The sequence below is a fragment of the Bos grunniens genome, chromosome 10 (genome assembly GCF_055505025.1).
Source record: "Bos grunniens cultivar Pamir isolate PY7600 chromosome 10, Bosgru_T2T1.0, whole genome shotgun sequence".
NCBI lineage: Eukaryota > Metazoa > Chordata > Mammalia > Artiodactyla > Bovidae > Bos > Bos grunniens.
The window spans coordinates 66,385,389-66,406,086 of NC_141174.1; the positions used below are offsets into that span (position 1 = coordinate 66,385,389).

A 20,698-nucleotide genomic window follows, 5' to 3' on the forward strand; every position below is an offset into this window, starting at 1 on the left:
TTAAGAGACAAAGCCTTGAGTCTTTAGTCTTCAATTTATTTCTGTTTTTAAACAGCATCTAACGGCTTGGAAAAGTCCCTAACAGCAAGGGCCTGCCCCATGCACTCCCAGAGGCTTCCCTAGTCAGGGCTGGGGTCTAGGCTCCAGTTACTCCCCTTCAGCCACACCAGTCACCAGGCCTATTTTCTCTCCATCTCTGGAGACATGGAACAGAAGAGGGTCTCCAGTTAGAGGCAAAGTTGGAACTAAGGGATGCTGCATGGAAGGACTGGGCTGAAACACAGCTGCCTTTGTTAGTCTTGGGATATTTTGGGATATGGTAGCATGCTCAGACAGGAGGGCGTGAAGAGGGGCTCCTGGACTCCTCTCTGGCCTCATTCATTCCTGGGCACAGCATCCCTTCCTCTTGCCCAGCTCCTCAGTGCACTGCCTTTAAAAGCTGGGCAAAGGATGGCCCATGTCATTCAGCATTCCTGGCCGTGATCTGCTCAGCTGCTCTTTACTCCTGACCTAGACAGGATGGGTAACCGGGAAGGTGACAACGATTCAGACCTGAGTGTCCCACTACCTCATGCTACAGGGGCTTGGGACCCGACTGTACCAATCCCTTACCAATTCTCACCTAAAGGGGAATAATACAAGGGCATCTCTTTGTGAGGAGGGGCAAACCTAGGTATTTAAACCCCAAGCACAGACACAGATGGGCCCTCAGGACAGAGACGCCTCAATGCATGCACTGAAGCCGCAGGGCCGCTCAGCTGGGAGAGTAGGGGCCCCAACTTCTCTCCACACCCATGGTAACCATGGAAACATAACCACCCCCCTCTGCCAGCTGCCTGCATTTAGACAACCAGGCCTGGCCCACCTCCACCCAGCAGAGGCCTGAACTGATGCCAGGCTGGCCACAGAGTTTTGCAGGAAGAACTGGGATTGGGTGATTGGTCAGTCCAGGCTTCCAGCACAGCTCAGGAGGGCTACCACAGGAGCCTCCACGCCTTGCCGCCTGGGCTGGGGTCAGACGGGGCTTAGTCAGCCAGCACAGCGGCCGGCAGAGCCAGCCACGTGGCCCCGGATGCCCTTGGCTTGTGGGCTAACAGCTACTGTGGGGCAGTAGCCCTTGCTGCAGCAGCAGCAGCCTCTGAGATTCACTGACGGGGCTCTCTGGCTGCTGCTCCCCATGCCCAGGCTGCTCAGTCAGCTCCCCGGGGCTGAGGATGTACCGATAGTCACTGGGGGTGCCCCCCACGGCCCCCAGGCCACTGCCATCCCCCGCCCCGCTGCTGGCCTGGTCCCCGCCAGGCAGCTCCAGGTCGCCTCCCTCAGTAGGCTCCTGGGCCCCCTCAAGGTTGATGTACAAGGGGTCCTGGCTGGCGGACAGTACAGACAGGCGGCCCAGGACTGTCTCCAACTCCATTCGCAGACAAGTGAAGCTCGGGCGCTGCTTGGGGTCGGCGCTCCAGCATTGGTACATGAGCTCATACCTGGGACAGAGAAAAGGGTGAGGGGAGGGAGTGAGGAGCCAGAGAAAGGGGAAGAAGGGTCCTCCTCTCAAAAGCAGAGGCCCCTTTATTATATGAAACCACAATTTAAAAAGATGTGATTGTGGAAGTTCCCTGGTGGCCTAGTGGTTAGGATTCTGGCTTTCGCTACTGTGGCCCAGATTCAATCCCTGGTCAAGGAACTGAGATCCTGCAAGCCACATGGCAAGGTCAAATATATATAAATCAAACACTGTGTGTCTGGCACTGTTTACTGGCACTATGGGTTTACTGTGTGTCTGGCACTATTTTAAGGATTTTATATTTATTACTAATTCTCACAATATTATGAAATAAATGATTCCTACCCTACCAATGTTCAAAAAAAGGCACAGAGAGATTAAGAACGTTGACTAAGGTCACACAGGTAGAAAGTGACGAAACCAGGTGGGTAGGGTCTGGAGTCCCTCTTCTGCTGTTTTGGGAGGGGGTGGTAGGAGTGTTTTTGTCCTGTGAAACATACCCAGGAGTCAGGGTTATTTGGAGGGGAGTGAGATTTGAGCATTCACCCTTTGTCCTAAATCCTCATCCATTCAGGGGGTCTTAAATCCTCATTATTCATGGACACCTTTGAGAATCAGAAAAGCTTCCAGCCCGTTCCCTGGCAGCAACATTTTTTATGTACAACTTTAAGAGCTTTATAGATTCCCTGAGGTCTTATTCCTATTCCCAGGGAATGCCTCATGCTGAAGGAAAAAAAAAATTTAACAGCAAGGGGCTAAGACCAGATCTAGTAAGAGCAAATGCCTGACTTTCTTGCCTGTGCCCACAATAAAAGCCCCAAACACTCCCCACATACCAGGCCTCCTGACAGGGGCCTCCAATGATGGGGGAAAATCATGCCAGACACTGAATAGGTCGTGGGAATGGTCCAGGCCACGGCTATGTGGCTGGGCTGGGCTACACTGTCAAGGCCGTGCCAGGAGCCAACTGGCGCCTGTCCACGGGCTGCCTGGTGGGAGGCCAGCTCCTGCCCACCCCCTACTAACAACACTACCTTCAGTCCTGCATGACACTAAGCCAGGGCCTGGTCCCCACTGCCCAGCAGAGCCTTTGTGACTTCAGACGCCCAAGCAGGCTGCAGCCACTGGGAGACCAGAGTTTTCTGACCCCTGAGCTCTGCTGATGGGGAAGCCCTGGTTTGTGCACTCAGATTTCCCTCTCTCCCACAGTCCAGCCTCAGGGTCCTTCAAAGCCCCTACCCTAGAGGAAAGAGGATCCCACCACTCAGGCTGAGTCTTCCTCTGCCTGTCTCCATTCTTGGACCTCTGGAGGTCCAACCCCAGAGCAGGAAATAGGTTTGTAGCCTCCCATCCCCTAGTACTAGTGCAAAGGTCCTCTGGGGGCCCAGGGAATCTCTGGCTTGCATGGCATGAGAGAATAATACTAGAATAGACAAGTCATAGTGGGGGTCATGTTTCATAAGCACATTCTGAAATCACATAGATCTAGGTTCAAGTCTCAACTTATTCACTTAATAGCTGTGTGACATGGGTCGTGTTACCTAACCTCTTTAATCCTAATTCCTCATCTACAAAATGGGGATAATAATAGTCTTTTCCTCATAGGGTTAGAGGAGGATTACCTGAAAGAATGCCTGTGAAGTAGCCAGTTGATGTTAGCGATACTGTGTTCTAGTCACAAGGGGTTCATGACTCTCCACCGAGTAGCAAGTGTATCACCATCCCGCCCCACTCCCAAGGGCTCCAGGCTTCCAAAAAGCAGGGAAGACAGTGCCCTTCTCCCCGGGATTGCAGTCTGTTATCTTAGGTCTCTTCACTCCCCCAGAGCAGAGGCCCAGATAAGAAAGGAGCCCAGCCTCCCGCCCCCAGCGCCCCCTCCCTGTCAAGCAAGGAATGCGATGGAGCAGCAGTTTTTCCCAGCCCCCACGGAGCACTCCCGGAGGGGGAGGGAGCGCTCAGCTTTGGAGGAGGAGTCCGAGTGGAGAACGCTAACAGGGGAACCTGCACGTACTGTTGCCCAACCCTGGACCTTCTGCCCCTGGGGGGGATTCCTGGTTCTCCCCGGAATCTGGAGAAAATGAGCAATCAGTAAAGGCTGCAGGAAGAACTATAGGATGATAAAGGAGGAGAGAAAGAAAACAGGAGTCGTAGACGAAAAAGAAAGTTCGGGGTAGAAGTCAGACTCGCTTCTAACGACAAGGATATTTCCACAAAAGTTCAGCTGAGGATGGCAGCCTCCACCAGGACAGCAGGTGTGGTGGTAGCCAGCAGCCGAAACCCCAAACACCTGTCCCCTCCCAGAACGCCCTCCCTGGGGCACTCACACGTCCTCCATACACTCCGGAGGCTGTTTCAGGCGGTTACCGCCGATGAGGTAGTTGTAAATCTCCGCGTTCTCGATGCCTGCATACGGCGTCTGCCCACGGGTCACGATCTCCCACATGGTCACCCCGAAGGCCCACTGGGACAGAACGAGGTTGGGGGCAGGGGTCACTAGGCCTCCTAGGCCAAGCAGTCTCCAAGCAAGCACACCTTGGGGCTCAGGGGCCTCAGGCTGGGAGCCGAGTGGGCTGGGCCCTCGGAGAGGCTCCAGGTCCACCCACACGCTAACCACAGTACTGCCGCCGCCACCTGCTCACCACGTCACTGTGCACAGTGTACAGGTTGTCAGCCAGGCTCTCCAGTGCCAGCCACTTGACAGGCAGTTTGGAGGCACAGCCCTGACGGTAGTAGTCCCCACTATAGATCTTCCGGGAGAGTCCGAAGTCAGCCACGCACACCGTCATGTCTTCTGCCAGCCTGGGAGGGGTTGGAGGATGGGGTCAGCCTTCCACCAGGCCGCAGCCTTACTAAATCCAGGGTGTCTCTGTCCCCAGGCCATCTCCTCACAGAGCAGATACTGTCCCAGGCGGGGGCTAGTTCTTCCTGGTACTGCTTCCTGCCTCCCACCCGAATCCTCCCAGAATTCACATACATGCAGTTCCGAGCAGCCAGGTCTCGGTGGATAAAGTTCCGGGAGCTCAGATACTCCATGCCACAGGCAATGTCCACCATGAACCGGACCAGGGTCTGCAGCGGCAGGTTCTGGTGGGCAGACAGGACAGCAAGCTCAGGACAGACCTAGCCAGGGCAGGAGGAACGGGATTCCCTGACCAGGAAACATAACAACTGTCCTCAGAATGGCTGAAAGGAAGCGGGTGGAGGGGCTTCCCAGAGCAAGGAAGCTTTGGCAAACCTGAGGGAGAGCACCCAAAAGTCAAGACTGTCCCAATCTGGGGCCCCACAGGGCTCCTCTCCCAGGAAGGGGCCTGGCTAAGCCTCAATTCCCAGTGGGGACTTGTGAGGGAGAAGGAAGCCTGTTAGCAATAAAGGTCAGACTTAGAGACCACCTTCTCCCAGCCTACTCAAATGGCCCTGCCCACCAAGCCAACCTCTCTCCCAGGGTTTCTGTGCTTTTCCAACTCCTGGCCACTCCCACCCCAGGCACTCACAAAGGGGTTCTCGCCAATCCGGGAGGAGAGCAGGAAGGCGTGCAGGTCCCCATGCTTCATGAAAGGCAGGATGACCATGGGGATGGGGAGACGGCCTTTGGCCCTGCTCCGGAGGCTCACCCCTGGGGACAAGGGAGAGTCAGCGGGGCACATAAATGTCAAGGGACAGTCCAAGCATCGGCCTGGGTCCCTACCTGCTGGTCCTACCTCTAGCCCTGGCTCTGCTACCTCTTTCCCCATAAGTTCCACACTGGCCTGGTGACTCCCCAGGAGTCATTCTGGCTGCCCCTGAATCTCTGGAGCATCTTCTCTGTCTCCTCTTCCTCTGTTCACACAAGCAGTCTTCACCTACAGGGTCTACAAACTGAGCTCCTTACCTGGAGCCTGATCAGATTTCAGCCACGCCCCTCCTTGCTATTTTGGTGTCTGCTTACTCACCAGGCAAGTCTGAGCTTCTCCCCACAGGCTGCCCTAGCACCTTGGGGGAGCACAGTTTTAGCCTCATTTTACATTTACCTCCCCCCAAGAAGGGACTCACCAACAAGCTTGGCCACGTGTGGGTGGTCAAACTCCTTCATGCAAGCCGCTTCCCTGAGGAACTCTTCAATGTCGCTCGAGGCAATGATGTCAGCTGGGGGAAAAGGAGGGAGGGAAGGAGGGAGACGTGACCACCGTGGGCGCGGGGAAACAGTCTGGTCATGAGCAGGAGGCTGGCCTGTCCAACATCTCCACTCGCTCATGCCTTCTCTTTGGTTTGGACAGCCAAACCACTCAAGCAACCACAGCTTTAGTCACCCCAAGTGAAATCAGAGGATAGTCACTGCTGAGGCAGAGGACAGAGGCTGGGGCACCAAGGAGTGTGGGTTTATGCCTGTGAATTATTCACGTGGCAGAGAAAGCATCCCAGTTACTGCTGACTAACACATCTTGGAAAGTCTAGGGGCCCAGCAGAGCCTGCTTCAGAATCAGCCCCCTTTCACTTCCCAAGTGACACCCTCATTCCACTATAGTGATATTCTCCACTCACCTTTCAGCATCTTTACAGCCACTTTCACAAAGGAGCCGTCCTCCTGCTTCAACTGGGCCTCCCGCACTGAACCAAACTCTCCTAGGAACCGATCCAAACAATGGTGAGTCCCCTTGACCTCCTGCCCACCCCCCACCTCCCCAGTGACCCTTCATAGGGACACAGTATCACTTTCTGGGGCCACTGAAGGAGGCTCCCTCATTCATAGCAAAACAAAGTAAGCTAGGAGTGATGACACCTCAGCCTTTCTCGACCCCAGCCTCCATTCCCCTAAATGTCCAGCAGCCAGGAGTTTATGAGCATATCCTGTTCATAGGAGCTGACCTACATCCACAGCCCCAGAGTGACATGGAAGCTAGCAGACACACCCAGCCCTGGCAGCTCAGGCCAGTCCCTGCTCAGCCCCACACACCTTTGCCTAACATCCGGCCCAGGGTGAACTGCTGCTCCGGGATCAGCACGTCTTCCAGCTTGTCCTTCAGCTCGTCGCTGATGCCCAAGCTGTCCACTGCGGGGAGGAGGCCATAAGAAAGGGAGCGACCTCTCTGGTCCTGATCCAAAACTCAGTCTGCCTCCTCCACCCCAGACGCCACCCTCAAAGCAGAGATGAGCTTTATTTAGCTCCCCCACAGCTGGGCCGGAGACCTCAGGATAGGTCTACGTGTTTTTTCCATGGTGTGCCTAGGACTCAGCAAGGTTCAAACCTATTGGTCAAATCAGTAAGAGAAAGGCAGGTGCAGGTTCAAGACAGCCCATCCCTTCCTCGTAGGACTCCCCACCACTCACTCACGTGTGGCCTCGATGCGCTCAGGCCTTTCCCGATTGAAGGACCGTGCTGCCCGGAAGTGAACAGCTGGCTCCCCCCGGGCCATGACGCTGTCAAAGGCTTGCCTAAAAGGAGACCCAGGACTTGGAGTCAGCTCCACGGTCTTCAGTCAGTGCCTGCTTTTCTCTCCATGTCCCCAGCCCTTACCCAAACCGTGTCTCCTTCCTCCTCTTTCGAAGCAGGATGAGGGCCAGGGCAGCAGCCGTCACCAGGGCTGTCAACACACCCAGGACCACAGGCACCCAGGATGTGCGGCTGTGGGGAGCACCCTGCTGGCCTGTGGGAGACAGGGGCAGTAGCACGAGCTGGGCTGACACCACGCAGGCCCTTTAGAATCTGTAAATGAGGGTCACTGAGCCTGATCCAACGGCTCCTCTCAGTCAGGAAGGGAGCAGAGTGGAAAGAGGCTCCAAAGGGAGACCCAAGAGTTCCTACTCTGTCAGCCACAGGCCCTGGCTATTGGGACCTACAGTGTGACCAGGCATTTCTGTGCTAGCTTGCATGGCATGGGGATGGAGGATGAGATACAACCCTGGCCTCAAGTGCTTGACTCTTGAGTCTTCGGGCCTCGTAGGAGGGGAGGTGCTGCCAATCTCCTCCCATCAGTCCAGGCTGCCCTGGAAAGCCTCAATCCCGTGGCCCCTTCCCCTTATAGGCCTTACCTGCATGGTCATGAGAAGAGACCACCAGTGGCTGACTCCAGGGCCCACAGCCAACTGCATTGGCGACACACACACGCACAGTCAGGTCCTTCTGGGGATCCCAGCCCGTCAGGTTGGCCCTGGTCCCCTCCACTGTCAGCTCACCCTGCAGCCAGGAAAAGCCCCCATCCCACACTGAGCCTGAGGAAAAAGGCTCCAGCTGGGTGGGGCCTGAAGGCAGAAAAAGATCTCACTAGGATCATGGGCGGCTAGGAACACTGTGGGTTCAGGGGATGCAGGGACGCAACCTGCTGGGAGTCATCACATTCCTGCTGCAGGCTGCAGAGGCCTCTCCTGAACACAAACAAGGCTCAGTCTGAGAAAGCAGGGGTGGGGGATGGGAGGGAACTGAGGGGTGGAAGAGGATAAGAAGGCCTTATCTGTGTCCTCCCCTGGTTTGTGCAGGAATGTACTTCCTGCTTGACTTTCAAAGTGGACACTGGAAGCAGTCTTAACAGAAGATGGACTCCAATGAACAATGCAGCCTGCAGAGGAGGGCAGGACGGCGTAGACTCCCAGGGGTGGTGGAAGGCCCACCACGGCCCCCAGGCTCACCAAGGACCACTAACCTGAATCTTGAAGGGCCTCGGAGCCCTGATGGCTGACTCTAGCGCACTTGGAGAGTGGAAGTTTCCCTTACCTGGGTACCGTTGTCTTGAGCCCAGGACATTTTATAGGGTCCCAGGGGGCCTTCTGAAGGGCCCTCAGGGATCACTTCTTCCCACTCCAGGATGAGGCCAGAGTCTGTGCGGATGGCACGGAGGTTATTGGGAGCGCTGGCTGGGGCTGTTCCCAAAGAGAGAAGCTTGCTAAGAGCCCTGCTCTGCCTGTGCACCATCACTAGCCCATGTGGGCCTTCGGAACCGGCTCCGTAGAACTAAACTGCTCCAAGAGCAACAGGTGGGGGAACAGTTTGTCTGCCATTGCTGACTGCTGTCACCCGCTGTCCTGGGGAGTAAGGGCGAGCAATGGCAAGGCCCGGACCATCCCAGCGAGGCAGGGTATTGTTCTTCATCCCCTTGGTTGCTCCTCAGTGGCATCCTTCACTCTCCTCTCCTCACAGCCCTGCAGCCTCCTTCCAATTGCTAGGAACTCCATGCACGTTTGTGCTGTAGGGTCACTGCGCCCTCTCTGCAGGGATTTCCCCCCAAATATGGGTCCTTCCTTCTCATTCAGACCTCAGATCTCTGTACCAGGTATTCCTGGAGCCCCCTAGGGCACTCTTTACCACCGTACTATCCAATCTTTTCTGCTTGTCTGTTCTACCCACTAGAACTAGAGCTGCTGGATGGGGGCTGGATTTATCCAGTTCACAGGTAAGCAGCAGGCACTCAGTGAAGTGCTGGCTGACTGAGGTATGATCCCCACTCTCAGGTAACCTTCTTTCAATCAACTCCATTCAGAACTGGAGCTGACACTGCCCCGCCCCTGCCCATCCCTGCCCAGGTACTCTGCTCTGTAAGTCCTTTACCTAGACCCTTCGTCCGAAAGGGCACCCAGTCAGCATATGGAGAGGGCCCCAAGGCATTGGCACAGCGAACCCTGAGGCTGTAGTTGGTGGCGGGTGTCAGGTCCCGAAGCAGGCAGGTAAAAGGTGGCACAGGGACCATGACAGCCAGAACCTCCCAGTCTCCTGGGGCCTGAGTCACCTACAGAATAGCAGAAAATCAATGAGGTAAGGGAGGGAGGTTTCTTAGGCATGTGAGATGGGATGGAAGGTAGGATAGGTATGGATATGACTGGGGGCTTTAACCTATGCCTCTTCAAGTCTATCAGTGGAGTAACCAAGACATGAAAACAACCTAATGTCCACCAACAGATGGATGGATAAAGAAGATGTGGTATGTGTATATATACATTCATACATATATACCCAATGGAATATTACTCAGCCATAAAAATGAAATAATGCCATCTGCAGCAACATGGATGGACCTAGAGATTATCACACTAAGCAAAACAAGTCAGAAAGAGAAAGACAAACACCATATGATGTCACTTACATGTGGAATGTAAAATACAACAAAAATGAATATATATATGAAGCAGAAGCAGACTCACAGACATAAGGAACCGACTTGTGGTTGCCAAGGCGGGGGGTGGGGGAGAGGGAAGGATGGGGAGTTGGGGATTAGCAGATGCAAATTAGTATACATAGGATGGGTAAACAACAAGGGCCTACTGTATAGCACAAGGAACTATATTCAATGTCCTGTGATAAATCGTAGCAGAAAATAAAGAACATATATATCTATAACTGAATCACTCTGCTGTACTGCAGAAATTAACACTGTAAATCAACTATACTTCAATTAAAAAAAAAAAAAACTATCAGCAGACATTTGCAACCCATCCCCTCCCATCCTCCCCCACTGCACATTCCACACCTCTACGTCTTTGCAAATTCTGTTCCCTTTGCTGGAAATGACCTGCTCTTCCTATGCAGAATGGAGTCCAACTCATCCTTCAAGATTCAGTGCAAATATCACTTTCTCTGTGAAACACTTTCTCAAATACTCAGTAAAATTGATGCCCCTTTGTGCTTGATGCATAATTATGTTACAGTGGATACCACTCTTTGTATTCATTTGGCAAAAAAGTTTGTTTACATTTCCATAAGTTGTTGCAGAAGAACCCAGACTTTTTGGCCAACCCAGTAACTGTTTAAATGCCAGCCCAGGGACTTCCCTGGCGGTCCAGTGGTTAAGACTTTGCCTTCCAATGCAGGGGGTGCAGTTCAATCTCTGGTTAGGGAGCCAAGATACCACATGCCTTGCAGCCAAAAAACAAAACATAAAGCAGAAGCAGTGTTGTAACAAATTCAAAAAAGACTTAAAAAAAAATAAAAAATAAAAATAAATGCCAGCCCAGAGTCTCAGAGCTTCTCAAGGGCAAAGTGCCTAGGAGCTTAGGGATACCGTGAACCAGGCCTGCACCTTACACTTTGGGAACCCAGGGCAAGAGTACAAATGGGGAGATCCAGTGTACCATACGACTAAACATTATGATTTTATATGATTTTAAATGTTAAAAATCAGCTAACAGCTATTAAGTAAAATAGTTTCTATCTTAATATACTGACAAACAAAGCTACAAAACAACCTGGAAGATCAGGTTTGCATTTTTCTACAATTCTCTGAATCCTTGGAGTTCCAAGCCTGAATGAGACAGCACGAGAAGAGCCAGCCTCCAGGCAAGGGTCTGCACTGTGAGGGACATCATGTGCATGGGTGTGGACAGTGGCCTCCATACCCATTCCCCCTCAGATGGCTATCCTTGGGGCTTAGGGGTGCATGTACCTAGTGTGATCCATCCTTGAGGGGATGGAGCAGGGAGGAGCCCCATATCAGCCCCAGAAACAGACAGATTTAAGAGGAGGGGGTGTCCTGGTGAGCTGGACGGGTATATTCCCTTGGCCCTATATATTCCCTGCCCAGGGGCAAGAGGTGCCACCAAAGGAGGGCCAGAGTGGGGTCCTCTAAAGGGGGACCCTTTGCTGGGCCTTTGCTGCCCAGGAGGGCCCTTTGCTGCCCAGGAGAACTGCCTAGAACTGTTTCAAAGGTTCCCTTTAAATAACTTCGGAGTGAACAGACAAAAACGAACGAGCTGGCATTGCCTCATTTTTAGATCACCTTACTTGGCCCTCCCACTCTCTAATGTGCAGGACCTCTTCTGGGCCCCTGTCCTCTGAGGCCTGAGTTGGGGTGTGGAGCTTGAGAGTACAGGCATCAAATAAATCAAAGCTTTGGGGTTTTGCCCACATAAGTAAAACTCTTCCAGGGTATCCCCAGTCTGATCTACCGATCCGTTTTCTAGCCTGAAGAATGCACAGGTTGAACTGATCTGCCATCACTTGTTTGCTAGAGCACCCTATGATAAGGGGCAATGGCCAGGGCTGTTCCTGGTAAGGGAATGACACCTGAATAGTGGAGTCCAAGCCCCGAGGGCAAGACTAGGTAAATGTGATACCACTGTCAACAAAGTGCCACCAAGACAGCCAGAAGGAGAATGGCCAGGAGAGCCTGTCCCACTCTTTCAGCCTACCTGAACTGTACAGGATTGGATCAGGGCTCGGCCGTCAGCCCCTGGCATCCAGGCCACGCTAACGTTGCTGCTGGAGAGCTTCGTCACTGTGATGTTGAAGGGGGCTGCGGGCAGTGCTGCAGATGGGGACTTAGAGTCAGTGCCCAAGAAGGATAGAGAAAGGGAGAGAGTATGGGAGTCGAGCCATGAGTCCCTCCCTAGGGTTCCCCCACCAAAATGATGGCCACTCAGCACTCCCAGGACCACAGTAATACAGAAGCCAAGCAACCAGCAGCAGATAGCTGCTCATACCTGGGAGAGGGCCTAGGCTGTGGAGATAGGTCACTTCTCCCTGAATCAAGAGCCCTGTCTAATCAAGGAATAGGATAAGACCGTGGATGGGTGGGAGACACAGTATCTCGGCCTTGGGAGATACCAGTGAAAGGCAACTGGCCCTGCAGCCACAGCCCATTCCTGAGCATACATCAGCTCGCTCTCTCCCTCTGTACCCCTCCCACTGTACACAGCAGCCCTCTGGGCCTCTACCATCCTGCTAGGCTGTTTCCCCCACCCCTATTCCCTCCACAGGGGCTAGAGAAGCAAGATTGGGCATGAGCCTTGACCGTCTCCTGCTAACTCCGTCCCCTGTTCCCTCCTAAGGACTCTGCTCTGAGATGGGAAATCTGCTGTGACGTCAGGTTTCTATTCTCATCGCAGCCGTGGCAGGGTCTCAGGTGCTCCCACTAGGAATGGAGCTATGCCAATTAACCCCTCATCCCCCAGATCCCAGCAGGACCGAGGCGAGTTGGAACACCAAACAATTCTAACTTCACCCACAGCCTGCAGAGAGGGCCTCTGCCTCACCGCCCCTCACTTCCTGGGGTCCTCCTACCTTGAAGATGAACAGTGGCAGTGCGAGAAGAGGCCAGGCCTTTTGGGTTGTGAGCTTCACAGGAGAACACAGTGCTCTGGGTCACCCCTGGGGCCAGAAAACCTTAATTAGCATGCCCTGAGCATCAACTCCCACTCAGTCTGGGATTGGGGAAGGGGGATAGCCAGGCTCTGGGTCTGATTAGCTTAATACCCTCCAGCCAAAAGAAAGGGTTAGACCATAGGGACAGCGATATAAATCCCAAGGCTGGGGCTCTGTTTTCTCATCTCCTGAATGGCAGAGTTGTGAGAACCAAGTGATGTAACATATGTAAAGTGCACAGTAAAACACTTGAGAAATGTGACATGTGACACCCCCCCCACCTCTGGCATCCCATCTCTGGCAGACAGCACAAAGTTGCCTCCCTTTTCTGGTCACTCCTTTGCACATTCCAGAGAGCCCTTCTGTATTTGCTCTGTGCCAAAACATTGTTCTATTTGCAAATTCTCTGCCTTTCAGTAGTTCTCTGCTCCTGATGGCACGAGTCTTGTCTCCCCAATTATACTAATTCCTAGGGGGCTGGACCGATGGCTTCTCCTTCTTTTGTCCTAGGTCCCCCATGGTGCCTAGTACAGTGTGGTGTGTGGAGTAGGAGTTCAGTGAGTGCTTATTATCTAGCTGGCTGCCTGAGGGTCCCAACCACGCACTTCTAGAGAGAACTGAACCCGACCTCCCTTCTCATCTGCTCTAACACAGTGCCTCCCGAACGGGACCTGCCCTCACTTCCAACCGATTCTGCAGTTCATCGCTTTTCAAATTCCTAAGGGACTTGGCAAATCAGTGTCCATCCCTCCCAATTTGCAGTACATGAGACCAAGCTCAGATGCCCATCTTTTTCGGCCAGTTCAAGCCTCCACCAGAAACAATAACTTTGTTTCACACATAATCGAGCCTCACAAGGGCCTGAGGTGTGTGCCTGGGGATCTTGGGGTCCATGTGGGTGTGCAGGCATGGTGGCTTTGGTTTAACTGTGTAGAGACATGGCCAGATACAGTTGTTTGGGAAAGGTCTGGAGATTTTCTGGAAAGGGCCATTAGACGAGTAGGCTCGTATATTTATCTGTGCGTTGGCTCCCCCTTCCCCCTTTTCCTCCCCGCTCCACGACTATCCCCAACTCTGCAGCCTGAGACTTGTCTTCTAGACAAGTCTGCCAGACACTCCTCCTAGCTCTGCGTGGGCTGGTTCCTGGCTCCTTCCCTTGGGAGGGGTGGGGGGGATGGGTGCCCTTGGTCCTACACATTCACCTCCCAGGGCCAGCTGTGCACAGCCTAGTCTGCTGTGAACTAGCCTGCTGTGAACAAAGGCAAGAGGCTCCAGCATCTCCTTAAGCACACACAGCAGGCTCACCACAAATCAGCCCACCCGGCCAGTCTAGCACACCTGACTAATGAGCTTAGTAATGGTGTAGGTCACGTTCTCAGGCACTCTGGACACTCACAACAGCAAGCTTAGTGACTGAAGCAGGTTTGAACTCTGCCAGCCTCACCACCCCTGCTCAAAGCCCCTCCGGAGGCTGCTCACCTGTGACATTTAAAACGGAAGGAGAGGGAGCTGGTTCCCCAACCTGCGTGCCTCCTCTCCACCAGATAATGGTAACAGGTTCTGGGGGCCCCACGGCCTCACAAAACAGTTGGAAAGGGGCATTGGGCGGCACTGCCAGGTCTTTTGGCTCCACAGTGAAAAATGGCACACCTAGGGGTAAAAGGCAGGTGGGGAGTGAACCTTGAGAGACAGATTCTCCCTTCTCTAACAGCCCTTCTCAAAGCCAGGGAAGAGGCAGACGGTGGGGAGCTGGGGGAGGGGCAACAAGGAGGGGGAGTGGGCGGGAGCTTTAGCAGAGTTCTGCTGGCAAGCCCCAGATCCCATTCAGGGGCCTTTGTTACTTTCTTAGTCACTTTGTTTTCCTGGGCTCAACAGCTCTGGGCTCCTGCAGCTGTGGAGCCTTCCTCCCCTCCCCCAGTCCTCCCCCTCCTGGCCTGGCCACTTGGCAGAAAAGGGTCTAGCCCCAGATGGGTGCTCAAGGCTTGTTTGTCAGACAACTGGAACTCGACTGCACCCCATAGATGATGGGTCCTAGCCGTCCATCCCCTTGGCTCTCAAATCCCCAGGTCTTGCATGTAGGGGCTGGGCCTGGAGTCTGGTGCAGTCGGGTCCCAGAAGGCAATGCGGCCGCCCAGATTCCACTGAGCTTCCTTGGGCATAGGTGTGGTCCCTAGCAGACAGCGCCTGCTCAGGTCAACACACCCCTGTGGCTCTGCCTCCTCACCTTCTACCGTGAGCCACACTGGCTGGGAGGTCTCGGTTTCGTCACCATCCTCCACCTGGCACCAGTACCGGCCCGCATCAGAGCGCTCCACTGACTTCAGGCTGTGGAAACAGGACACAGGGCCTCCCAGAGTCAAGGGGGGCAGCTCTGCTGGGCAGACTCAATGGGTTCAGCCTTCCCCCACTTCTGGAAGTAGCCACAGGTGGCCGAATTTAAAAAACAAAACCAAACCACAGACCTCTGGGCATCAGCATTGCCCTCAGCTCCCAAATCTCATGGCAAGAACACAACATGCCCCCAGACTGGCATCCCACACCCTCCCCCAGTCCTGCACCTGAGGAAGCCAATCCAGTGCTGCTCACTGACGGGGATGTACACCTGATCCATGCTGTGGACCACAGCCCCATCCTTCACCCACTGTATCTCAGGCTCTTCCATCCCCTCCACACTGCAGTTGAGCTTCACCGGCTGTCCCTGAGACACCGTCAGCTTCACTGGGGCCCCCATGAGCTTCAGGCCTGAGAGGTGGGAAAGAGAATGTGTCATTCTGCTTGACAGGCACCCTGCATCTGGAAATATCCCCCATCCTCTCCTAGCACCTAGTTTCTGTGTCAGAAGGCTCATTCCTAGCCAGTGGCCAAGGCAGCACAGGCAGGACAGTGTGGGACGGAAGGTGGCCTAACCAGGGCTGTGGGAAGGAACACAACAAGCTCTCCAGGCACCATTTCTACCACTGCCAAGTTCCTCCCAGCTGTAAGGAAGTGACCGGTTCCCCATGCCTCCCTGCTGGGCAATGTTAAGTCGGGCCCAACCACCAAAAGGAAAGCAAGCCAGGCTGCAACAGTGGGGCGCCCTCATAGCCTGGGGCAGGTACTACCCTCGGAATCACTGCTGTACCCAGTCAGTGCAACAGGCAGCCAGCTCTCCACCCAAGGTGACAGCCCAGACCCTGCTCTGCTGTTGGCATCCTCCTGCACCCCCGCCTCTGGCAAATGTAAGGAGGAAGGGAAGGAGGGGGTGCTCCCCCGAAGTGGAGAACATATGGCTGCAAAACCACGTCAGATCAAACACATGGCAGCCTTCCTGGCAGCCGGCCGCTCTATTAATACCTGAACGTGTGCAGGGGCGGGTGTTAGGAAGGTAGGAGGTAGAAGGGAAGGGAGGGGCCCTGAGCCCAAGACCCCTGAGCTACTGTCACACCAACAGGGGGCCACCCTCTCGAACACTACCACTGAACACACACACACACACACACACACACACACACACACACTCCTCCTGTGTGTTTTTAAGCAGTGAGGCAGAGAGGGGCAGGTGAACTATCCATATAACTGAAACCCAGTCCAGCTTCTTCCTGCCCTTTGCTGTGTGATGCTAGGCAAATTTCTGAGCTCTCTGATCCTAAGATACACACAACTCTTCCGCTCGTAAATTCCTGTCACTATTTCCCTTCCTTTTCCTCCTTTGAGATGCTGATATGGCAGCGGGGAAAGCTGTCTGAAAAGAAGGTACCTGCTTGGTGGGCTGCTGCTCTGCCCGGTGTCACTTCCTACCGCCTTCACCTTCTCAGGACCAGTCACAGGGCAAAGACGGGTAGCTTTACACCCCATACAGGACAGGCAGTCCCAGGGGTGTGTAGTGTGAACTTAGGGATCCCGGGTGCTGCAAGAAGCACTCTAGCCACAGGCAAATGCCTCAGTGGCTGTGTGGGAACACAAGGCTGAGCAAACACCAGCAACTCTGCCCCAGTCCATCATCTCCAACATGCCTGGGTTTCAGGAAGCTCAGAGCAGGCAGAGGCACTCGAGTATGCCCAGGTGTTTTCTGTGACTGGGCACTGTGAAAGCCCCTGTACCAACATGATGTAGGGGTCCTGTGGGTGCTGAGTCCCAGCCCCAGTGGCTTCAGGGTGGACCTTCGCGTGTGGGGCGAGCAGACTGGGGTCCCTGGGACTGGGAGGGGTGAACAAACAACTCAGAACATCGAGGCGGGAAAAGCCAGTCCCTAACATCCCCCGCTGACCGCTCAGCTCGGAGCCCCACTCCTTTCCTTACAACCCCACTAGAAGAGCCCGGACGCGAGAAAGTTGGGGGGTGGGGATCCTGACCCGAGATCCCGGAGCGAACCCACCGCTGTGTCCCCTTCCCCAGCCCCCGAGCCTCGGCCTTCCAGCTTGGAGCCCCCCGCTCGAATCTCCGGCCCGCCCAGGCCCTGGGCTCGCCCCGCTGCAGTCGCCGGGCTCCGATCCCCGCCGCGCCCCTCCGCAGCCCCCAGCTCTCCGCCGCCCCCCGGGCAGCCCCTACCTGCGGCCGCGGGCTCGGGGAGCAGCAGAACCGCCAGACCCGCCAGCAGCAGCAGCGGCGGCGGCGGCGGCCGCGGCAGCGGCGGGAGCCCCGACCGCCGCATGCTCCGCCTCAGCGCCATCGGCGGCGACGCCGCACCATGCCGGGCCCGGCCCGCGAGCGACCAGGGAGGAGGGAAGAGAGGGAGGAGGAGGAGGAGGGCCGAGGGAGGGACGGGGGCCGGCCCGGGGGGCGGCGCTGGGGCTGGGGCTCCGAGACCCGCGCCCGCTGTGTCGCCGCGGCGGCTGTCAGCCACGCGGGGTCCCCGGGGCCGCTCCTGGGCCACCGCGCTCCTTCCACAGCCGTCGCCGCCGTCGCCGCCGCCGCTGATTCATGTTCCTCTTGGAGCCACCGCCTCCTCCCCGGCTAGCCCGCCCGCCCGCAGCCCGAGCTCGTACCGCCCCCCCGCGGAACCCCGGGCGGCTCGCTCCGAGCACCAACCTAGTAGCTGCCACCCAGCCGGGCCTCCGGCCGACCTCCACCCACAGACCTCCGCAGCCCCGGCCGGCACCCGCGGTCCCAGAGAATACCCCAGTGCAGAACCCAAGGACCTGGCTGGGTCCCCTAGATGGGCACCCCAGCCACGCCCCTCCTTTCCTTAAATACACCCCAGCATCTTTTCCAACCCAGCACTCTAGATCCTTCCCTCAAAACCTTCCTAGAAACCTCTACCATACCCCAACTTTTGTCCAGACTCCGATCACAGAACCCAGCACCCTCCTTTCAGCACAGAAAATTTCCCCTGGATACTTCCAACCATCAGGCCCTGAAATTGTGGTGACTCAGTGCTCCCCCCACAGGACCTACTAGCACACCTTCATGCCTCATTCATGAGTTTTTCACCCAAATTCCCTGTATTCATATTCCACTTTCCACCCCTTTATCTCCAAGACCTTGGGCCTTGAGTCTTGAGTTCTGAGATCTTGGTAATCCTCTGGTTTTATCCGCTGTCGCCACTGTTACACTACATAGGTTAAAGCCCAATGGCCCACATCTTTGGGGGACTGTCATTCTTCCCAGTTGCTCCCTCTGCTTCTAGCCCCCATCCCTCAGGATGTGATGTGAAAGTTGGCTATGTTCTCACAATATCCAATAAAACATTAGCTATTATTAGTAGATTACCTTGCACATAGTAGGCACTCCATAAATAGATAGATGCTTGTTAAATGAATGAACAATTGCCTCAGAGCTTGGCCTGCCCCACTACCAGTAATCTAAGGGGTAGCTGTGTCCACAGACATCCTGTCTGGCTGATAAAGAGCTGGTTCCAAATCCATTTTACCAAATGTCCCCTTCCTTTTGCCCTTGCCTGTAGGGGTCCCTGGGACCAGAACTCCAGAGGGCAAGTCCCAGAAGTACTGGGTGGGGAAGAGGGACAAGCCACTCGTTTTCCCCTCTTCCTCACCTTCCATTTCCCTGAAGCCTCATTAGATCTTTCAAAGGATTCTCCTTCTGAGCAGCAGAGGCCTGCCTCTTCCTCCTCTTGGCCCCATCAATGCTTGTTTGTTTATTATACTAATGATAACAACAGCAGTTCTGGCGGCAGCCTCAGACCCAGCTGGGGGCGCCCCCAGGCGGCAGCACAGGGAAAGTGCTGTCAGAGTTGGATGGCGGGGGCCTGAGTGTCCGTTTAACTGAGAGCTCAGGCAGTCTTCTGAGGCGCTGTGGGTCGGCTTTGGGACTCTTTCCTAAAGGAAAAGTCTAGATCCGTTCCAGAATCCACAGTTTCGGAGCTCGCGCTGAGTCGGATCAGGGCAGGCAATAGTCTAGGGCTGAAGCCAGATTTACTCGGGCCGCGGCGACTGCCGCAGAGTGGCTGCTGCAGCCCTGCACTTGAGCACTTGTCATTTCTCAAGGTCCTCTCCTCCAACTCTCCTCTCTGGAGGCGACTTCAAGTTTCCAATGAAAGGAAATTGTTGACTCTGGCTGACACTGGAAAGACCGCTCCTAGAGGATGTTGAACTTGGAGCCCAAACCTGGCCTTTTAACTTCCTCTTCTCCCCTATCCCAACCCTGCCCCCCATTATTTCCTGAACTCTGATGAGAATTCCAGTCCAAGGACCCTCCTTGGCCACCAGGCAAAATGGGTTTCTGGAGCACATGCCTCTGCATTCTCCACTCACACTCTTTCTTTCTTTCTTTTTCTTTGTTTGGCCACTCCAGGCAGCACATGGGCTCCTAGTTCCCCTACCAGGGATTGAACCCATGCCCCTGCATTAGAAGCATGGTCTTAACCACTGGATCACCAGGGAAGTCTCTATCCTCTCACAGCCTTGACAAACTTCCTACCTCAGGTACCAGCCTGAGGGGCAGCGTACTGTCCCTGTGGGGCCTGGTGACTGGAATGCCTGCCTCCTCTACCCCTGCTTCTGAACCCCTCTCAAGTCTTAGTATTTCTGCTTGCAGAGTAGGGAGGACAGTGGAGTCCTGGCCTTCAGACTTTGTGCTCCTGCATAGAGTGCTTGCCTTCCTGAGCCCTCACAACCCACTCTTACCCGTCTTTCTGTCTCTCTGGACACAGTAAAGAAACATTCTTTAAGGATATGTGAGCAGGTGTGATTTTGTGGAAGAGGTGTGTAGGTGGGTGAGAGGGTGTGCATTATGATGTATGAGGGAGGGTGTGCATTTGTGCAAACCCTAAATGTGACTGACGCTTTGTGGGTGGATGGGGAGAGGATGTGTGTGTGTGACTGGAGGAGGTTGGCTGCCTGTGCAAATACATGCCTGCAAAAATCTCCCTTCCTTTTGTAAATGCATTGCTTGGAAAGAAACTAATCAAATCAACAGGAAATGTATTTGACCTAACATAGGAGCAGATGTCCAAGTGGTTCCTGTTCTCAAAACAGAAGCAGAGCCAGCTATGATCTATCCCACCAGAGAGGAAGGCCAGCAGCAGCCCCTTATTATGCGTGGAGCCAGGTTGGGCCTTGGCATCACCCTACTCATGTGAAATAAGTATCTGCCCATTCTCTGCCTTTTACAATCCATGACTGTCCAAGGAAGTCAAGGAGCAAGAGAAGATAAAGACAAAACTAGAAATAAAAGCCACCTGCCCATAGCAGCAGAACACCTTGAAAATAATTTCTAGCAGTCTCAGGAAGTAGCTGCTTCAGCTTTCTCAGAGTTAGGACTCCTCCTCCATGAGAGAACCAAGTCACGGGGTCATGGCAGTCTTGCTGGCCCTGTGAGCAAGGCTATATTCTTTCCCAACTACTGGTTAAAGAGGTTAAGAGTTGGGAAGTTTCCTTTAAGGAATGGGGCAGCCAACAGAATCTGTTCCTCATTGCCTTAGAGAAGCAGGGAATCTATGACTTTGGGGTTTGGAGGTGTGATGTCACGGGCGCTGGGGACTATTGCTGTACCTGCCACACGCCCCTTGCCTGAAATCTGTAAATCAGAAACAGTGCCACACCTTGCTCAGTTGACGATAAAGCAAAAAAGTAAGTTTCTAGGAGAGACCACATTCTGAAAGGGGGATTTTCAAATGAGCAGATTTTTTCCCAAAAGTAGATTTAGGAAATAGGAAGAGAGCAGTAAGTCTGGGGTTTCTGAAATAGCAAGTGAGTCCAAATATGTGGGGAAAAAAACCA

The 20,698-nt window shown here is 54.4% G+C and overlaps 1 protein-coding gene across 3 annotated transcripts; it reads right to left on the minus strand.

Moving 5' to 3' along the window:
• Positions 1–15: 15 nt before the first annotated feature.
• TYRO3 (TYRO3 protein tyrosine kinase) lies at positions 16–17,233 on the minus strand. Of its 3 annotated transcripts, none has more exons than XM_086321817.1 (19): positions 17,070–17,233; positions 15,101–15,284; positions 14,767–14,867; positions 14,022–14,192; positions 12,462–12,548; positions 11,591–11,706; positions 9,018–9,195; positions 8,187–8,290; positions 7,508–7,652; positions 6,993–7,122; positions 6,810–6,910; positions 6,432–6,527; positions 6,020–6,100; positions 5,531–5,623; positions 4,993–5,114; positions 4,476–4,585; positions 4,141–4,300; positions 3,826–3,962; positions 16–1,481 (listed from the first exon to the last, which is right to left on the minus strand). In XM_086321817.1, the coding sequence occupies exons 1-19, from the start codon at positions 17,188–17,190 to the stop codon at positions 1,091–1,093; spliced, it is 2,628 nt and encodes an 875-aa protein (XP_086177943.1). In that variant the 5' UTR covers positions 17,191–17,233; the 3' UTR covers positions 16–1,090. The 3 variants fall into 3 exon arrangements, with proteins under 3 accessions (XP_086177943.1, XP_086177941.1, XP_086177944.1); XM_086321815.1 differs by having other exon boundaries at positions 8,187–8,332; XM_086321818.1 differs by lacking the exon at positions 17,070–17,233 and adding an exon at positions 16,279–16,718 and having other exon boundaries at positions 8,187–8,332.
• Positions 17,234–20,698: the final 3,465 nt, after the last annotated feature.